Source organism: Equus caballus, chromosome 4 (genome assembly GCF_041296265.1).
Source record: "Equus caballus isolate H_3958 breed thoroughbred chromosome 4, TB-T2T, whole genome shotgun sequence".
In the NCBI taxonomy this organism is placed as follows: Eukaryota; Metazoa; Chordata; class Mammalia; order Perissodactyla; family Equidae; genus Equus; species Equus caballus.
This window is the reverse complement of record NC_091687.1, coordinates 96971044-96991797: the sequence shown is the minus strand read 5'-3', so window position 1 is coordinate 96991797 and position 20754 is coordinate 96971044. Positions and strand designations below refer to the sequence as shown.

The following is a 20754-nucleotide window of genomic DNA, read 5'->3' as shown; positions in this document are numbered from 1 at the left end:
TCTCTTTTTATTCTCCTTGTACCTAGAAGAAATTCTGCCTTTATCTTAAGACTCTAGCCCTCTTGTGTAGTATGGTTTGCTAGAATACTACCCCTCAATTTCCACGTCTTTGCATTTCTGCCTCTTTGTATGCCCTGTCCAGAAGCTACCCATAGCTAGTACATAGAGAATCTAGTACATCAAGCTGGCAGATGATTCAATTCAAGCTTACTTAAATTATGTTTTCTACTCATTATGGTAGAAGTCATTTGTAATTTATTCAACATATATTTACTAAGTATCGACTATGAGCAAGGCACTATGCTAAGAAAACAAGGGTATTAGGAATTAAAACTCTGAATACGTAAGAGAGTATTGCCTGTTTTTTAAAAAAAATTAACTTTCTTAAAATTCAAGGAAGAAATAACTGAATTAGAGCAGAGTTTAACCTATTCAAAGAGCAAAAGAATTAAAAAGTAACTCTTTCTCTCTGAACAGATTTGTGGTTACCAGAGGGGAAGGGGGTTGAGGGGTGGGAATAAGGAGTAACGGGGCCCATATATATGGTGACTGACAAATAATAATGTACAACTGAAATTTCACAATGTTGTAAACTATTATGACCTCAATAAAATTTTTCTAAAAAGTAACTCTTAAAAGAGAGTTTCTTTTAAGTTTCTCTTAAAAGGGAAATATAGAGTATTTGACTCATTTCATTTTTAAGATTAAGAAGAAATAAAACTATTACATAAAATCATTTCAAAGTTTCTTCAATTAGTTTCTTAAAAAGAAGAAAACAAACCCAAATAAACCCAAACCCAAAGTCTTCTATCATATATTGATTTATACAACCACAACACTTACCTTAATCATAGTGGGGACAGAATGGAGAGGAAGGGTCTTTACCATCACCTTCTAAGGTATTACAGTAAATAAGCTGTTAAGAACGCTGTTACACTCTAACTTCCTTAGCAATTTTTCTAAGCTTCTATTCTAAAAGCCCTGATTGAAAACCTCACTGCCTCTCAGAAGTCTGTAGTGTAAGTGCATTAATGTCAAAATTGTCTGCTAAGATGAATGGGTAACGTAAATAAGACAATATTTGCTTTGACATGCCATCCAGTTAAATGATTAGTGAAAAACTCATCATCATAAAAAGTACAGAAACTGAGGGTGGGGGAGTGTTTCAGAATAATATTGGTAGTGTTACCAGTATAAAATTGCTGTTTTAAGTAACTTTTTTATTAATAATTTTTTCTTTAAAAAAATAACATTAAATCTACCCAAGAGAGTACAGTGTAGATTTACAATGACAGAAAAAATTGTTCAGGATATACATTTGAGTGGAAAAAGCAGGTTATCCCATTTATGTAAAACGTTAATTCAATCTGAATGAATGAGTAGTTGGACGGAGGGACGGAAGGAGCAGCGTAGGGACAGGGATCCAGAAACAGTGAGGGCAGATGGTACCAGAAAGTTAAGAGCTTATTTTCTCTGAGTGAGCAGAAATTTCTGGATACTTTTATTTTTCTCCCTCTTACTTTTCTGTATTGTTTGCATTTTCCACTGTAAGCATATCCCTACATTATCCTTTATGATTCAAACAGGTATTTGAGGGGCAGTAGGGTATGAAAAGAATCAAATCAGCAATAGTTTTCCCATTTGGGGAAAAAAATGAAAAAGTAATTTAATCACAAAGAAACAAACAGGCAAATCCCCTACACCATCCTAACACATCCATTATTAGAGTTCTGATAAATTAATCATATGTTTGAATAGATGGATCAAAATTTAACCAACCTTTATGGAGGATATTAGAAGTTTCAAAATAAAGTCAAATATCAAAACAAAGCATGAACTCAACAGAGTTAATGAAATATTGGCTCAATATTATTTGGATTAGAAGACAAAGTAGGTTACTAAAATAGAAGAGGACTATTTACTCTGTATTCAAAGAGCCTCTAACACCAAAAGGTAAGAAGGCTACAGAGTAACAAACACTGACCTACTGGCCATAATCTTACAAGCAAAGAAATTCAACTATTCAAAGAGATGCAAGCTATGAGGAGAGGCTAAAACCTAAAGGGTGTGGGCTTTCATTACAATTTTAATTTCAAATCATTATAGTTTTCAATTCTAGAGGTTATACTTGGTTCTTCTGCAACTCTGCTTTGTGTATTTTCTTAAGATTTTTTATTTTTCCTTTTTCTCCCCAAAGCCCCCTGGTACACAGTTGTGTATCTTAGTTGTGGGTCCTTCTAGTTGTGGCATGTGGGACACCGGCTCAATATGGCCTGATGAATGGTGCCATGTCCACGCCCAGGATCCAAGCCAGTGAAACCCTGGGCCACCGAAGCTGAGCGCACGATCTTAACCACTTGGCCACAGGGCCAGCTCCTGCTTTGTGTATTTCCATAGACTATTTTTTAACCCATCTTCTATTTCTTTAAATATTGAAAAAATTTAAGTTAAATTATATTCTAACCTCAATAAATTTATCACTGCCCTTCTTAGGGATCTAATTCTGCTGGTTGGTTCTGCTGACTCTCACTCACAGTAACTTATTTCCTCACGTATTCTGTATTTTTATATTGTAAACTCATGTTTGATATGGAATATATGTGGCTAGGATGAGGAGCCTTATTCCAGAAGAATCTGATTTGCCAGTTGCCCTCGCTTAATACTAATCTATCTAATCACTTTAAGTTATTTTCTCAGCTTGAGGGTTCCCCAAATGGCGCAGGTAGTATAAATAAACCAGAGAAACTTCTCAGGGAGGACTTTCGTCCCCTCACCCAGAACCCAGGCCAAGACACTTAAGTGTCTGAATCTTTCTGCTGGTGTGTGGACTTCTTTCCTGGTCTTTTCTTTTATTAAAGATGTTATCCTTTGAGGGTCCCAGGTTTATGCAGAATTTCATTCCAATCCCCAACCTATATAAGCCCAAGAAAACCCTATCAGCTATACTCTGAGAAGAAACTTAAAAATAAACCATAAAGTGATAGATGGAAATCAGTAAAATGCCCCTAAGGGAAACCAAAGTTTCAGTGACAGATTAACATTCTAGCAGCTTCTTTGTTTTGGGCATTAGGAATTTCTTTTACATATCTGCAATCTCAGCTATGCTTTTAAAGGATATTTGTTATATTTTATCTACATTAGCATTTCTAAGTGGTATTAAGTTAAGCCTTACAATTTAATTGATGTATGCAAACTTCCCACTGCTACACAATCATCCATTCTCCCAAAAACAATGGTTCTGGATTTTTACAAAGTCTGAAAATACCCATCTTAAGAGTATGGTACCTATCGATCTATGCTAAATACCATAAATCCTTTGCACTCTAAGAATGCATTTCAACATTCACCAATTGCGTCTAACTAAAGATTTGGTTCAATACTTACCTTCACTTTGGGTTTAGGTGCAGGAATCACCTTTTTCTTTGCCCTAAGACAAAAGTTAAAAAGGAGGTCATTTCAAACAAAAAGAATAAAATACCTCGGGGTAAATTTAACTAAGGAAGTGAAGGACCTATATAATGAAAATTACAAGGCCTTTCTGAGAGAATTGGATGACGACATAAGGAGATGGAAAGACATTCCATGTACATGGATTGGAAGAATAAACATAGTTAAAATGTCCGTTCTAGGGGAAAAGTGTACACAAAATAGAACTGGGAAATAAATATACAGGATTTAATGCATGTATTGATCATCTTTAGCCCTCTCATCCACATCCCAGTTATAATGTGCTTCATTTTGGAAAATATTTTCTATTTCAAGTGCTTGCTATTGGTAATGTGAAACCTCAGAATTAAAAATTTCCAATAAAATGAGTTCAGTGTTTAAAAAAAAAAAAAAAAAATGTCCGTTCTACCTAAAGCCATCTACAGATTCAACGCTATCCCAATCAGAATCCCAATGACATTCTTTACAGAATTAGAACAAAGAATCCTAAAATTTATATGGGGCAACAAAAGACCCAGAATTGCTAAAGCAATCCTGAGAAAAAAGAACAAAACGGGAGGCATTACAATCCCTGACTTCAAAACGTACTACAAAGCTACAGTAATCAGAACAGCATGATACTGGTACAAAAACAGGTGCACAGATCAATGGAACAGAATTGAAAGCCCAGAAATAAAACCACACATCTATGGACAGCTTATCTTCGACAAAGGAGCAGAATGCATACAATGGAGAAAAGAAAGTCTTTTCAACAAATGGTGCTGGGAAAACTGGAAAGCCATATGTAAAAGAATGAAAACTGACCATTCTTTTTCACCATTCACCAAAATAAACTCAAAATGGATTAAAGACCTAAAGGTGAGACCTGAAACCATAAGGCTTCTAGAAGAAAACGTAGGCAGTACACTCTTTGACATCAGTATTAAAAGGACATTTTCGGACAGCATGTCTTCTCAGAGAAGGGAAACAATAGAAAGAATAAACAAATGGGACTTCATCAGACTAAAGAGCTTCTTCAAGGCAAATGAAAACAGGAATGAAACAAAAAAACAACCCACTAACTGGGAAAAAATATTTGCAAGTCATATATCTGACAAAGGCTTAATATCCATAATATATAAAGAACTCTCACAACTCAACAACAAAAAATCAAACAACCCGATCAAAAAATGGGCTGGAGACATGAACAGACATTTCTCCAAAGAAGATATACGGATGGCCAATAGGCACATGAAAAGATGCTCATCATCACTGATCATCAGGGAAATGCAAATCAAAACTACACTAAGATATCACCTTACACCCATTAGAATGACAAAAATATCTAAAACTAATAGTAACAAATGTTGGAGAGGTTGTGGAGAGAATGGAACCCTCATACACTGCTGGTGGGAATGCAAACTAGTGCAGCCACTATGGAAAACAGTATGGAGATTCCTCAAAAAATTAAAAATAGAACTACCATACGATCCAGCCTTTCCACTACTGGGTATCTATCCAAAGAGCTTGAAGTCAGCAATTCCAAAAGTCCTATGCACCCCAAAGTTCATTGCAGCATTATTTACAATAGCCAAGACATGGAAGCAACCTAAGTGCCCATCAACAGTTGAATGGATAAAGAAGTTGTGGTATATATATACAATGGAATACTACTCAGCTGCAAAACAGAACAAAATCGTCCCATTTGCAACAACATGGATGGACCTTGAGGGAATTATGTTAAGTGAAATAAGCCAGTTAGAGAAGGATAATCTCTGTATGACTCCACTCATATGAGGAATTTAAAAATGTGGACAAAGATAACAGATTAGTGGCTACCAGGGGAAAGGTGGGGTGGGGGGTGGGCACAAAGGGTGAAGTGGTGCACCTACAACACGAATAACAAACATTAATGTACAACTGAAATCACACAAGATTGTAACCTATCATTAACTCAATAAAAAAAGAAATGGAAAAAAAAAAAAAAAAAAAAAAAAAAGGAGGCCATTTCAGGACCAGTTAGGACACCCATCAGGAAGTTATACCACATCACCTTGTAATGATGTGGGCAAATATTTCTTCTCCTATTTGGAAAGCTCTCTGAAGGAAGGGACCATATACAAATGCTCACTTTATATGTGAATACACAGCAACATTTTCCCCAATTTCAATTAACTAGAAGAAAGGTCAAACCATTAGTAAAATATAAAATGCAGATTATGATAAAGTTTTTTAAAAAATTAAATGTAAATATTCATAATAGGCTAACAAACTGCCTAAGGAGACTCACTTCAAGGAACTGGTAAGAATTTATAAATATTTATAGCAAAACAGAGCTTCAAGAAACTTTAAGCTCAAATTAAATCATGCCAAGAAACTGTAAATGAAATACTAAAAGACAAAGCAAAAAGATCAAGCTTTAAAGAAAATTATTTTTAATATAAAAATTCACGGGGCCAGCCCCATGGCATAGTGGTTAAGTTCAGCATGCTCCACTTTGGTGGCCCGGGTTGCCGGGTTTCAGATCCCAGGCATGGACCTAGACCACTCATCAGCCATGCTGTGGCAGTGACCCACATATAAGGTGGAGGAAGACTGGCACAGATGTTAGCTCAGGGTTAATCTTCCTCAAGCAAAAAGAAAAAAAGTGGAAGACGGACAACAGATGTTAGTTCAGGGCTAATCTTCCTCAGGAAAAAAAAAATCAAATAAAAAATGACAGACAAAAAGGCAAGAAAAAATACTGTGGAAACTTAGAAGCTTTGGGAACCAGTGTGAAAGTTTGAAGATTAAAAAAAATCTTATGAGTTCCATAGCAGGAGAAAGTACTCAAATGTTTGCTGAATAATTAAAGATTGACAAGCTAAAATACCTCACATTGTATGAATAGTTCTACTTCAATAAGTTAAAATGTCATCAATTAGATTAACAAATATCTTGATTAAAACTGCCAATCTACAACTTCAGTAGGACAACAGTAATTTTCAATGTTTTTTTTTATAAAGACCACTAGGGCAAAAGACTTCCAGACGCACCTATCCCATAGAGTCCTAATTTCTGGTACAAAACAAAACAAAACAAAACAAAGTTTGCTATAATTATGAAGCTACTAATAAACTGAGGGAGAGGATCTGTGTAAACACTTGCTTTAGAATTAAAGGAATGAATTACTTATACCTGAATTGTAACACAATGTAATTTTAGAACTATAGAGAAATTAAAGGCCAGAAATATTACTGACACAAATGCATATAAATAAATAAATAAGTACATAAATACATAAATAAATATATCTCTCTTTCTACTCCCCTCGCCCTGGGATAACTCGAGTAAACCTATAATAGATGAAATCAAACTACCCGAAACCTAGATTCAAAAAAAGAGAATAGCAAGACCTGAAAACCACAAGCAACTCAATACATCGCTGATGGCGAAGTAGCACAGCATCCTTCCTAAGAGCTGTAAGACCTCACCTATCAGAACTGCCAGAAGGAGACAGGGACTTTTCTAATGCTACCCAGACCTCCAGGCAGAAGGCTGAATTAGAGTGCTCAGTAAACTCTCGGTGACTTGCTAGTTTTATATTTTATTAACCCTTAATATTACACTTCTAGGCTACAGAAAAATAGCCCTAAGTTGCAGGCAAAAATAAAATTTTTGTTGCGTTTAACCAGTATTCACCCAAAAATGTAACCACAGAAAAAAACTTGCCTTTTTACTACTGCCTATCAGGAGGATAAGAGACCTTTCTGTAGTAATCACATCACTAAGGAAATAGCCAGTTTTGAACAGAAGGAAGGACATGAAGACTTGGTTAATTTTGTGGAATAAAACACTTTGCAAGGCCAGACAGGGTAGGTATGCATACAGAACTGTCTTGGAAAGCACAAGGCTATAGGTTTCCCATGTAGATGGTCACTAAGAGGGGAAGAAAAAGAACAAAAGAACAAAAGAACTGGAGGGCAGGAGGCCCAGGAACAAAGGAAACCACCAGAGCCTTCCTGATTAGATGGCTCCGTATTACCAGCTCTCAGGCCAATACATGTTACATTATGGAGTCAGGTGTGTGGAGACTACCCTGAGAACTATTTAATAGAGAAATGTGTTCTGAGTTCTACAAGGTCAACAGTAAAAACGATTTTTTTTAAAAAGGCCACTGTAAAATGGAGATTGTCTAAATGTATGTTTAAGTCCTATTTTACCTGGCATTTAATAAATGGTACCTTCATTTACTAAAGCACATAATGTGAATAAAAATAAATGAAGAAGTCTAGAGTCTGCATTTACTCACGGAGCAGAAGTAAGATGATTATGTACACTCCGGCTTTCTTTAAAAAGCATTCTGGAAAAATCAAAAGGACACAATTATTTTTTTATAGTAGACAAAAACATGATAATTACTTTATCATTTTAATCATTTGATTTTCAATAGGCTATTACTTGCTTATTTACCAAGCAAAAGTTATAATGGTACAATAAATTCAATAATCAATTTTTATGGAGAGTTTTATACCATCTCTATTTAAATCTTTTAACAAATCAACAGATGTTTTCTGTTGATTTAAGATGCAACACTTTAAGATGACAGGTTGAGATAGCCAAGTCTATTAATTTTAACATTCTTTGCTTAACTCTTTAAACTTTAAAACTGGACTACTCTTAGCTTTTGAGATACCATTCTACATTAACTATTTTCAATAGAACTTAAGGTTGTGTCTCTTTTTGTACACTCTAAAGCTTGTATTCAGGTCCTTATCTTCAAGATACCCATATGAAGTTCCCCTCCCAAAGTTCATAACCATCTTCCCTCCTCCCTTCTCCTCTACTAGCAAATTCAGGTGCAAACAAGAAAAAGTGGTGTGTAAAAACAAATCACCTTTATGTATATCTCTACGTCCAGGTGACTAACTGTTTTGTCTTTTAAGTGCTTGAAGTTTTCAAAAGCAGAGATCATCTGAGACAACTGTATAGAATGTTAAACACATCAAGTTCTTGGCAAAATCAACGTCATATATGTGTGTGTGTATATATGTATCTTTAATAACAGAAATAATAAGAAAGTAAAACAAAATCTGGGATGTTATATTTCTTACCTTGCCTGCATCCAGCCCTTAGGCCACAATGGTTTCACCTCTGTCTCCATAAAGGATTTAAGATAATCCTCAGCAGACTGGCTTTTATTTGGCTCTAACTCATAGCATCCCAATTTGATCTCAACAAGGTTACATAACAAAGTTCTAAACAGATTAAAAATATATGTTTATATATAAATCTGACTGCAAAATTGTAGAAAATTAAGCTTGAAAAACATTTTTTTAAAAAGACACATAAATCTGACAGCAATAATAAAGGATATTATCTGAAGAATTCAGAAGGTGACATGAAGATAAGTAATTTCTAACATCCATCACTCATTGCACTATAGCCAAATCCCCAAGATGAAACAATTTCCTTTGACACCTTTAATCTAGGCACCAAAGATTGAAAGGGACAGTCCTACAACTAAACCCTCTACTTGAGCTACAGAAATAGTGGTAAGAAAGATGACTGATTACACAAGTGAGTACTTCACCTTCTGAAACCAGTATGACTTACTCAATAATCAGAAGATTAGCTTATATAAAGTATTACATGAAAATGAAAGTGAAAGCATTCTAAAGATATTAGGATCAATTCAATTTTCTCTCTATTTTTTTTTCCTGCTTTTTCTCCCCAAATGCCCCAGTACATAGTTGTAGGTCCCTCTAGTTGTGGCATGTGGGACACTGCCCCAGCATGGTTTCATGAGTGGTGCCACGTCCGCGCCCAGGATCCGAACCAGCAAAACCCTGGGCCACCGAAGCAGAGTACACAAACTTAACCACTCGGCCACAGGGCCAGCCCCCAATCTTCTCTTGAATAAACTTTTCCTACAGACTAGTACTTGCTTGCTTCCAATCTAGTCTTCCATTTAATGTGGATTCTTTTTATGAGAAACCTTACTTCCGCATTATCTATTTGGTTAAAAGTGAAGGCTTTGGTTAAACCTTACCTAATAGTGTCATCCCAGTGGAATTTCTTTCTTGGTCCTATGACACGTTTGCCTGGTTTCTCATCATCATCTTCCTCGGATCCATTTTTTTCTCGTTCTTCATCTGTCTGCAACCTAAAAACGAAAAACATTTTATGAAGTAAAGTTTTAACCCAACATTACCTATAATATGTTCCATAGGCATTTGCTGAATTGCTTAAATGAATGTTAACTCAAAAGACAGGGTAGGGCCAGCCCTGGTGCCCTAGTGGTTAAGATCAGCGTGCTTTGCTTTGCCAGCCGGGTTCGGTTCCCAGGTGCACACTTACACCACACATCTGTCAGTGAGTGGCCATGCAGCAGCTCACGTACAAAAAGAGGAAGACTGGCAAGAAACGTTAGCTCAGGGTGAATCTTCCTCAGCAAAAAAGAAAAAGAAAAAGAAAAAGAAAAAAATACACAGTAAATAGAGAATCTACCTTCCCACATAATACTTTGAATTTGAAGTGCATTATAAAGTGGTTTGGCAAATAAAGTCTCCAAACTATATTATAAAGGCATGAACAAATCTTTTAGCTTAGAAAATATTTGTGTCCCACCTCAGTCAGTCAGTCGGTCAACATGTGAAATGTCTGACCAAGGTTAGCTCTTGCTTTGATCACATCTATCACTAAATCAATAGGCCTTGTGCCCTTGACACCAAAGCAATTGAATGGGAAGTGACGTATCATTTAGAAAATATTCAGTTACACCATTTCAGGGGTATATGTGAATTTCTACTTGGTGATGAAGTCCACTTAAGACCAATCCCTAACAGCTAAAATTATTTCTCAAATGCAAAAGCCAGTCCAAACAGAAGAGGTACATACTTGGCACACTTAGCTTGACTACGAGCCTGGCAGTCCTCCTGGTATTTGAATAGCTGTTCAGGCATGACATTGCTAACAGCCAGTTTCAGTTTTTGCAGAGGTTCTCTTAAACGATCATCCTGAGGGAAAAAACATACTAAAAGTTTTTTCAAAGATATTTACAAAACTTATTTTGCAAGTAGATCCTCAAAATGATGAAATTTGTTTTAGATATTGATTATAGATGTGAAGTGTTAACATATTTAAACACAGACATTTCTTCTCTAACACTGACTTTTCATAATGCACATTGGATATAAAGTTAGGATGACTATACTTCCCAGGTAGCTAAGGAGAGGCCCTGTTTTTGCGTGTTGACCCAGCATGATTATTCATGATGCTCCTTTATAATCTTAAAAACGCCCTATGTTTGGCCAATAAATTATACGGATACTTTAACTGTAATACAAATGATTCAAGAACAAAAGCTACATTGCACATGATTTAGTTTGGGTGACTACTAAAAGGATGTGGCGTCCTGTTCTCTCGTTTATTGTTAGTAATTGTGGCTTACGCTGCGAGCAAAAATGCACAATCAAGGCCAAAGTGAAAGAGGAAACTGGGAGACTCTTATCCATGTGGGTTTAGAGCAAAAACAAAAGCAAGCAGGTTTGCATCTGACCGCTTTAATCAACCAATTTATTATTTTCATCTTGCAAGTTAACAAAATATATATGTAACTATTTAAAACATACCTTTATTACTATCATAGGTACAGAAATATTATAAGACTTTGCTTTTCTTCACTGGCACAACTGTTTTTAAAATGTGATTTTTGGTAAGGAGAGGATTTTTAGGAATGCAATTATCAAGTTATAGCAGGTATGTTTTACAAATGAAAACATTTATTTTGTTAATAAAAACAGAACACAAATATTATTACTAATAAGGATTTTTTCTATTTCATGCATACCAACTAATAAATATTATTGCACATAAGATAGTGTCTGCTATAAAATTCCATTTTAAAAAATGTGAACATCCAGTGTCATGGTTTTGGCTGATCACTTTTTAAGAATTATGTAGCTAAGACTATCTACCTGAGAACAACCCAAATATCCATCAACAGTAAAATGAATAAATTAATTGGAATATATTTATACAATGGAACACTGTACACAGCAGGAAAAAATGAATGGATTTCCACTACATGTAAAGACACAGATAAACCTGAGGTATATAATGCTGAGTGTAAAAAAGCAAGCTGCAGAAGAAAATGGACAGTATGAAGCTCAAAAACATGCAAAACCAAACAACATAATGTTTAGGAATAAAAATGTACGTGACAAAACCATACAAAGAAAAGCAAGGGTAAGATCAATGTGTTTCTTCTGCAGCCAATAAGGATATTAAATAACTTCAAACATCAAACCTGAAATCTTCCTTAAAAACTATTTTATAATGTACAGAAAGTTGTTTTCCTACTTCTAGTTCTTTTTTAACTGGTACTCATTTCTGTCATTTGAACTTAAGGCAGTAAGCTCCAACTGTCCATGTCTGAAGGTGCCAGGAATAGGCACAAAATCTGAGACCTCAAAAAAGTTTCATTTGTTCATTAATTCACTTTGAATTGATAAAGAACTATAGTTTCTCAATTCCAAAGAAATATTTTAACAACAGAAGTATAGGACCTATAATAAAGAATTCTATGCCGGTCAGATCACTCCCATTACGGTGATCCAGGGCACTACAGTTATTCCCCATCCGCACCCTGGGGAGCCCTGGATAGCCATACTGTGCTCTGTGACTCCCATCCCTTGGCCAGAAATAGTTTAGATTGATCCAAGATAGTATAATCAGATTTTTGTCCCAAGAATTTGGATTGGGATGAGAGAGCTGAATTAGTCTCTGTGTGTGGCTCTTCTGTAATATAAAACCTTGGGAATAAAGTAATCTTACCTGCAGATGCACATAAAAGGATAAAAATGAGACAAGGGGAGAGAGGTAGAGAGAAATAGTTAATCCAAATTATCAGTTCCCATCCCTTCCTGGCTGCACTCTTTCCCTTAATTCTGTAAAATACCTTTACTCCTAGAAAAAAAATGTCCTTTTTGAGTCTTAAACTGCATTCAAGTTATTTTCCATTACTTGCAAGTCATAAATATTTTTAAAATATATAGTCAAATGATTAAGGGAAGAGTAATCAGGACAGTGAAGGTACTGAAAACATGAATCTTACGTGAAGTAAAGAAGGGAACATCATAAATGCGTTCAAAAATATGACAGCCGAGAAGTGGACAAAATTAGAGTCGTGAATGCACTCAAAGGTAGAATTAACACCAACGGGGTGGAAAGCACTTGGATTTGGCTCAACTTTCTGACAGTGTAATGAAATAAGTCTCTGACCACCAGAAGCATTAAACTTAAACAATCACTTAGTGCATTGTACTTGAGGAGAATCTAGCAAAACATGGACGATAAATAATTTTTAAGTTTACATGCAATCCTGAGATTCTGTCCATTTGTCTTCATAATGTCAGTGTGAGCATATCTGTATAGATTCATTTCAGGAATATGAAAAGTAAATTATAAATATGTCAGATTATTTGTTGAGGGCAAAGTTGTTTCAGCTGTGGAACTGAGGTTAATTTACCAGTCCAAGAATTTATGCCTTAGAAAACATTATTTCTTATCTAAACTTACCAACCGTTGAAAAGTAATTTTTTTTCAGGAGATCCAACGTGCCTTTAATAACCTCTTATGGTTGTTAAATACACACAGTATGACTATAAAGCAATTAATACACAAAAGCCCCACACAGAAACCAGTCCCTTTACAGGTTATAAAACCCCAGATGTAGATATTATTGCTCATCCTCTTACCTGGACATTGAGATGTAACTTCTTTAGACGTTTTACCAGTGTTTCTTTATTGCATGGCACAAAAGCTTCAAGATGGGAGTAGACACCACTACGAATGACGGGGCCTAGTTCCTGCAGCTGTAACTCAATGCTGACCAAAAACAACAACATCAAATAAATAGAATAGAATTTCCTTTAGGTAGCAACACACAAGCAAGGAGGCAAAGGCAGTGATTCTTTTCACATTTTATCTTTCCACAATTTCCTAGATGGTATTTTTCAAGGGAAAAAAAACCTCATCAACAAATAGTAATGCTACAGAAAATTCGGATGAGTCTAGATTAAGAGTAGAATTTATAGAACTATAAGCAAACTGAGTTGTTTTCTTTCTTTTCTTTTCTTTTTTCCTGAGGAAGACTGGCCATGAGCTAGCACCTATTGCCAACCTTCCTCTTTTTGCTTGAGGAAGACTGTCACTGAACTAACAGCTGTGCCAATCTTCCTTTTTTTTGTATGTGGGACGCTGCCATGGCATGGCTTGACAAACGATGTGTAGATCCACACCTGGCATCCAAACTTGTGAACCCCAGGCCACCAAAGTGGAGTGCTTGAACTTAACCACTATGCCACCAGGCCGGCCCAGCAAGCTGGCAAAACAATCTTCTGATAACAGGAAAAGTCTACATTTTTGGATAAAGCAAAGACACTTCATTATTAACCAAAAGCTTGTTTCCTCAAAGAGAGCTTATACTCCTCCTCACCCCCCTGAAATTGCTACACTACAGAGTCACATAGTTTCAACGAGTTCTAGAGTATTTTTTTTCCTTAGAGGTGTGTGTGTAAAAATTAAACATTCAGAAGAGGTAAAGCTCTTCAGCTTCTAAAACATATAGTCTGTTTTATCCATCTTTCTTTCCCTTATTGTGCCTGCATTGTACAAACTAGATATTTAATAGTTTTGTTAAATTTATTCCAATTCTCCAGTTCCTGCTTCCACTTATAAATTAGGTTTTCAGAAAGAAAACAAGTTGTTAAATGGGTATTTAGCCTAATAGCTATTTTTTTAAAAAAAAGGAGAAGAGATTGTAGCAGTCACCATATTCTTAGCAGGACAAGCCTATTAATAAATAATTGAGGTTTCTTTCACAGTGAAAGACACTGTAGCTGGCAGCTGTTAACTGTAGAAAGCTGAGAACAGATGTTAATTTGAAGGCCACGACCAAAACGGGGCTCTTGGCAAAAAACTACGTCCAAATCCTCACATTCTATTACAGGAGAAGGTGCAGATAGACTTAATCAACATTTCTCACAAATATAAGATGCGTCCAAGGATTCAATTAACAGTGTGGGGGAAGAAAAGAAACCCTGCCATATCAAATGTATCCATCACTTATAAGATATATTGTAATCTCGGAAACAATGAAATGTAGAAAACTATGCTCCTTAAGATTGGCAATAGAAAATTCTTGGTCTTAGAGAAGCCAAACAAAATTAAAAAAATGGAAAGAGGTTTAAGACTTATAAGAGCCAGAGGATCAAATGCAGAGGTTCATATGGAAAACAATTACTATGGTCATGAGTTCTGTGTAAAAGCACTTGGCTAAATAGCACTATGTGTGATCTTTGTTAAAAGTCTAGACTCTGGAGAGGAGGCTTTCTAGGCTTGCCCTGTTATTAAAGGTTTGTTGAGGCTGAAAACAAAATAGAAACTCCAAGCAGTAAGAGATCTCAAGTAAGAATAAACTGACTCAATGACCTACATATAAAAATCAGTGGTTTCCAAAGAGGGGGTAACTCAGAAACAAGAAGCGTTCCTAAGCCAGTAATATTAGGTCAAAATCAGAGAAACGTATTAACCCTAGAAGTTACTAGGGTTAATTCTCTCACAAATTCCTACCTGAAAGCAGTAAACACACACACACATATATCTATTTTTTTTTTGGGTGAGGAAGATTGTCGCTGAGCTAACATCTGTTGTCAACCTGCCTCTTCTTTTTTCACTTGAGGAAGATTGTTGCTGAGCTAACATTTGTGCCCATGTTCCTCTATTTTGTACGTGGGATGCCATCACAGCATGGCTTGATGAGCGGTGTGTAGGTCCGCACCGGGGATCTGAACATGTGACCCCTGGGCCGCCAAAGCAGAACATGTGAACTTAACTACTATGCAACTGGGCCAGGCCCTCTGACAACAGTATATTTTAAGCACGCATTCCTCACACATCTACTTTAATATTTTTTTCTCATTAAGAATTCCAACCTTCTAAGGTCTAAGAAGTATCTGGGGACAACTAAAAACACATGGCAATAAAAGTTTGAATTTCATTATTTTCACATTTATTTCACAGAGAAATAAAGGTCTCCTGAAATGGTAAACCTTCTTGAACTCCGTCCCCTTCTCTCCACCAGGTTCCTTTCCCTTCTTTAACTGAAATCTATCCCAAAAGCAGATATCCATGCATTAAAGTTACTACGATGGGCCTCAAACCTCTGATAATAAATTATGAGCATGAGATCACTACAGGCTCTAAATGGATGAAAATATACTGGGACCATCTGCTGTTAATGCATTAGAGAACGAACATCAGGTTTTGTGAGTCAATAGGGTGGAAATCCACCTTTATACCCCTATCTATCCAAAGCTCTCATTTGCCTCTGGAGAAGCTTCAAAGAAATGCAACATGGGAATCCAGAGCTGAAGCAATGGCCACCTTTGTATACAAGATTCTTCTCAGGAAAATTTAGTGATCCCTATACTATGGTATTTTCACAAAAAATTCTCGAAATATAATTTTCCCATAGTAGATGTATGACATATCTTCCTAACCAGCAATTCCCTCTCTTTAAAAAAAAAAACAGAATATACTTTCTTTATTCAATCAGTTAAAAATATTGATAAAAGAAAAGCTCTCACTAATTAAGTACAAATGAATTCTGGGATCTACTGAATTTTTCCTCAAGTATTCCAGATATCCCACCAACCACTGAAAACTACAAACTGAAGAAAGACTTGGAGCAATAATCCAAACTCAAAATCCAAAATAGCTCTTATCTTATAGTAAGAATTCAAAAGCCTGTTGATGTGTTAACTGGAAATAGACAAGAGGGATATTCGTCTGTCTTGTCCTCGAACAGTACTTCACTCAGATGGGCTGGTGTGAGTGTTACCTAAAGAAGGCCCAATGAGGAACAGGTTAGAGATGTGGTTGAAAAATTGTTTGGGATTTTTCCAACTGCAAAGTAACCCCTCAAGAGAGTAAGGAAAAGCAGTGGCATAGATCACTTGGTAACCTTCCTTTATTTCAGAGAGAGAGAGAAAGAGACAGACAGACCAATTGATAAATCCATTCATATTGAGATTCAAAAGCCACTACTCATTCATGAGCTTCTTAAAAGAGCATCTAACAATGAGATGGCAGACAGGTCTCACTGCAAGTGTCCAGCAGGACTGGTACTACAAATGCCTAGAGCATTTGATGAGCTGGCTCAAGCGTCAGGTTGAATTGGGATCACAGGCAAAGAGTGTCAAGATTTTATGAGCAATGTCTGCTTGAGGTAAAAGAGAAAATAGGGGAGGAGATCAAATCAGCATGTTATATATTTGTTAATCCAAATCAAATTAAATTAGGCAAAAAGAACAAAGGCTTCCTATTCAAACAAACTCACCTCTTTTTCTCCCCAGCATATGGAAGCAATGGTGAGGCAGGGCCAACACACTCAGATAACTTCATGGGAATCACTACCCTAAACAATCATGTACCATATGCCCTTAAAAGATCAACTCAGTCTAGAGAAATAAGGGATGTTTGCTTAGGAAAGTGGAAAAACAGACCGGCGGGCATAAGAAAGTGACTAACTAAAAGGGTATAATTCAACTCTGAAGACTAGGGCCTGCAGAATTGCAGGCATACACTCTATGAAATAAAAAGTATATGGGCTCCAAAAAACTAGAGGATTTGTTTTGATATAGACACGGGAGGAACGAATAGAGAAGCCTGTTAATGGAATACTAATATTCTGCTTATTTGAGATGTTACGTCTCAAGGATGGTCTTTTGATTCTCCCAGGAGAGAAACATTTGTTTCCGCTTACAGTAGAGTAAAATAAAAAAGAACTGTCTTCATCACAGAAGGAGGACCTGATCTAGTATACTCAGGGCTCTCAAATGGAAAGAAGAAGATGAGCTAGTCAGATCCCTGATTATGGAATCTGGGACAGCTCTGGCGAGTAATGGTTACACTGTTTATTGAATCTGGGGCTGAAAAGGGAGGTAGGTAAAAGGAACTGGCACAGACAGGAAGCATTTGCCTTGCTTTCAGGCAGACAGAATCAATCTGAAAATCCCTGGCTAAAACAAAGAATGGGAACAAGAAATTCCTCTGTCACCCACACCAGCAGTACACTAGGTTATATGTTTCATAAGTCCATCAGGATTAAAAACATTTTTTAAGTACTCCAGGATAATGAGAGATTGCAATTAATTAAAATAGTTACCAGAACCAACAAACCAATCTACCCTTATATCTCATGAGAACCTATCTCCATTATATATTTAAAAGACAGGAATCACAGTATTAGAAACATTGCTTCCCTGTTTCTTTCTATATGATCCCACTGAACCCCCAAGAGTAGGCATACATTATTTTCATCAGAGAGGAGTAAAATTTGCTGCTTTCCCCAGGATTACTTCTTTTTTGCCTAGTTCTGCTTGCAGTCAATTACATACTCAATTTCTGTAGCTAAAGGCAAAATTTATAAGCCAATCGGTTTTATAAGTACAACTTATTTGACCACAATCTCAGAGCCTGCAGCTCCATTAGTATCAAACTCTAGAGTGAAAATTATCACTAATTTAAATACAATCTATATCATATAATATCAGCCTTCATCCTCTCCTTCCCAAACTAACTTCTGTCGCCTCCACAATGGCCTCCATCACCCCACAACCACGATTCCTTCATCAAACCATACTTTCCATTTGGCTATAAATGTTTGTATGAATTAGAATTAACTTCACTAGATATCAGTGGAATTATTTTTCCTAAGTCTGAAAAGTAGATGTAAAATTATACCAAATTTAATATAAACACTCAGGAAGGTATTTTCATATAAGGTGACAAAAAATACATTTAAATCTAGAATAATATTCAACCTGTACAGTAGTTGCTTGCTCTGGCAATTATAACCCTAGAAGTTTTGATTATCATAAGGAGTCCTAGAGAAACAATATATGCAAAAACATAATTTTGCTGAGAAACAAATGTTACCATACAAGCTGTAAGGCAGAAAGGGAAGAGCTAATGCATGAGACTAGCCAACCACTCAGCATCTGTATCTCAATGGCCTACTCTATTTTTAAATGAATTCTTAAGGTGTAAATAATTTTTAAGGTTTTTTAATCAAAGAAGAAAATTACTTACTCCAGAAGAATATTATTCATATCCTGTGTAAAGAATTTTTTCCTTCCTTCTTCATCAAAAAGTTTGGCAGCCTAGAGAAACATAAGATTGTCAATATAACTCTCAAACACATTGTTTCCATATCTATTTACTAAAGACTAAGCTCCTTGAGGGTGAGGCTAAGATTTACTCCACTTTGTATCCTCTGTACCCAGCATTAGGAGGCTGAAACAAAATTTACATACATACCATTCTTTCCTATCATGTCTATATTTAACTTTTCTCAATCTTCCTAAATTCACAAAATTATACACACAAGACTTTTCACTGCTTTGGTGTCCTATGCATTTGACTATCTGTAGGTTTGTTTCTTAATTCTTGCTGTGATCTCCAAGATAAGAGAAAGCAGATGTCTCACTTTCTACAGACATTATTGTCTAAAATGTGTCTGACACTCTGTATTTTATACTCATTACCATATTTAATCCTCATAACAGCCAATAACATTGATATTATAGCCCCCATTTTACAAACAAGGAACCTAAATCTTACAGAGGTTACATGGTTTGCCCCCAAGTCACGCTGCTACTAAGTGGTAGATCAGGACTCAGACTAGAAGCTTCCTGACTTCACTGGGCAACACGGCCCCCCTGTACAAAGATCCTCAGCTTACTGCAGCCAGTCTAGGTTCTAAAAATATTAGCCAAGGTTATTATCAAGGGATAGGCAAAAGTTAATTCAATGAGCTTAAGGATAATATTTTCATCATTATGTTTATGGCGTTAACCACATGACCAGAAACAAAGAGTATACAAACCAAGACACTACCATAAGCAAAATTTACTGGGGAAATCACAAAAGATACACTTTATCTTAAGAGCCACGAGATGTAAAACAACAAGAGGCTTGACCCAATAATCTGAGCAAGGCATACTGTGACTGTCAATCTACCAAGTTATTCGGCAATTTTATAGACTGCAAACAGAAGAGGAAAATTTCTGCGACGTGCCTCAGCACTTCTTAGGAAGGACAAAGACTGGGTATGTAGAGGACAGAAATGCAGGAAGAAAACCAGAATGAAAACTAAATTTTAAGAAAGAGAATCAAAAAAAGTCAAGAGGTTGAACAGTGGAAGAATGTTACAAAGTGAGAAAAGAGCAACAAGAAGAAACTCCTTGTCAGACAGACGAGTATTTTACCCGAGGATGAATTCTTAACTCCCGAAGAAAAAACACTACCTCATATTTTAAAGAAAAAATATGACGAATGCATAGATAGCAGTAAGTGAAACGAATCTTATTGATAATTTCCTACTGAGGATCAGGAAGCAGTTATACTAATCCTGGCATGGCTACTATAGAGAGAGAGGATGGTTTTTAGTATGTGAGATATGACAGAGCTTTTCACAAGACTCAACCACACTCATTACTAACCAATTTTGTTTATTAAGTGAGAATGAATGGCATAAAACACAGCAGACAGAGTGCAAGCTATGGAGTTCGATGGTCCTGGCTTTAAATCCTGGATCAGCTACTTAAAAAATACGTGGTCTTGGGCAAACCACTTAACCTTCTGAACCTTAGTTTCCTCATCTATTAAATAGAAAAATATTACCTACCTCACATGTTTGTTGGACGACAGTCTACACAATATGTAAAATACACTACACCCAGTCAGGGCACTGTCTCCTGAGTGGGAGGTAAACGGGGCCGTGACACATGAGACAGGGTAGCACTGCACTTAATGCACAGTATACGGTTTTGCTAAATAAATACTAGCTATTATTATTAATTAAATCTTGAAAAACCTGGATCGCATCATTAACTCCTTTTTAAAACCTATAAGAAGTGAAAGATATTAGGGATGGACAACTTGGGACAACAAAAAGCACATACTTGGAGTCAGATGAACCCTTGTGTTCAAATTCTGGCTCCTCCACTTACTAGTGTGAAGACTTGAGCAAGCTCTTTACCTCCACTTAAGCTTCTTAACCATAAAAAGGAAACAATCCCTACACTTTGCATATAGAGTGGTAGAGAAGATTAAATAAAAAACCTATTCGATTAATAAAACTACAGATTGTATACTTTTCAAAAATAAGCACAGAAAATAGCAAAAGAATAAAAACAAAGGAGGGGGAGGGAGGAATAAAACAACATAAAAAAACGAAAATAAAAATCAATTATATCATCATAACAATTCTAAGTAAAG

The 20754-nt window shown here is 36.0% G+C and overlaps 1 protein-coding gene across 5 annotated transcripts in view; it reads right to left on the bottom strand.

Annotated features, from left to right (window-relative positions):
- The window catches only part of UBN2 (ubinuclein 2), an 89695-nt gene that overhangs the window by 34960 nt on the left and 33981 nt on the right, over positions 1 to 20754 (bottom strand). For all 5 annotated transcript variants that reach the window (XM_023639790.2, XM_014739249.3, XM_023639789.2 and 2 more), the window contains 7 exons: positions 18565 to 18635; positions 13167 to 13296; positions 10306 to 10424; positions 9458 to 9571; positions 8520 to 8663; positions 7718 to 7768; positions 3385 to 3427 (listed from right to left, as the gene is read on the bottom strand). In XM_023639790.2, coding sequence (XP_023495558.1) covers positions 3385 to 3427; positions 7718 to 7768; positions 8520 to 8663; positions 9458 to 9571; positions 10306 to 10424; positions 13167 to 13296; positions 18565 to 18635 — 672 coding nt within the window. The remainder of the gene's footprint in view (positions 1 to 3384; positions 3428 to 7717; positions 7769 to 8519; positions 8664 to 9457; positions 9572 to 10305; positions 10425 to 13166; positions 13297 to 18564; positions 18636 to 20754) is intronic.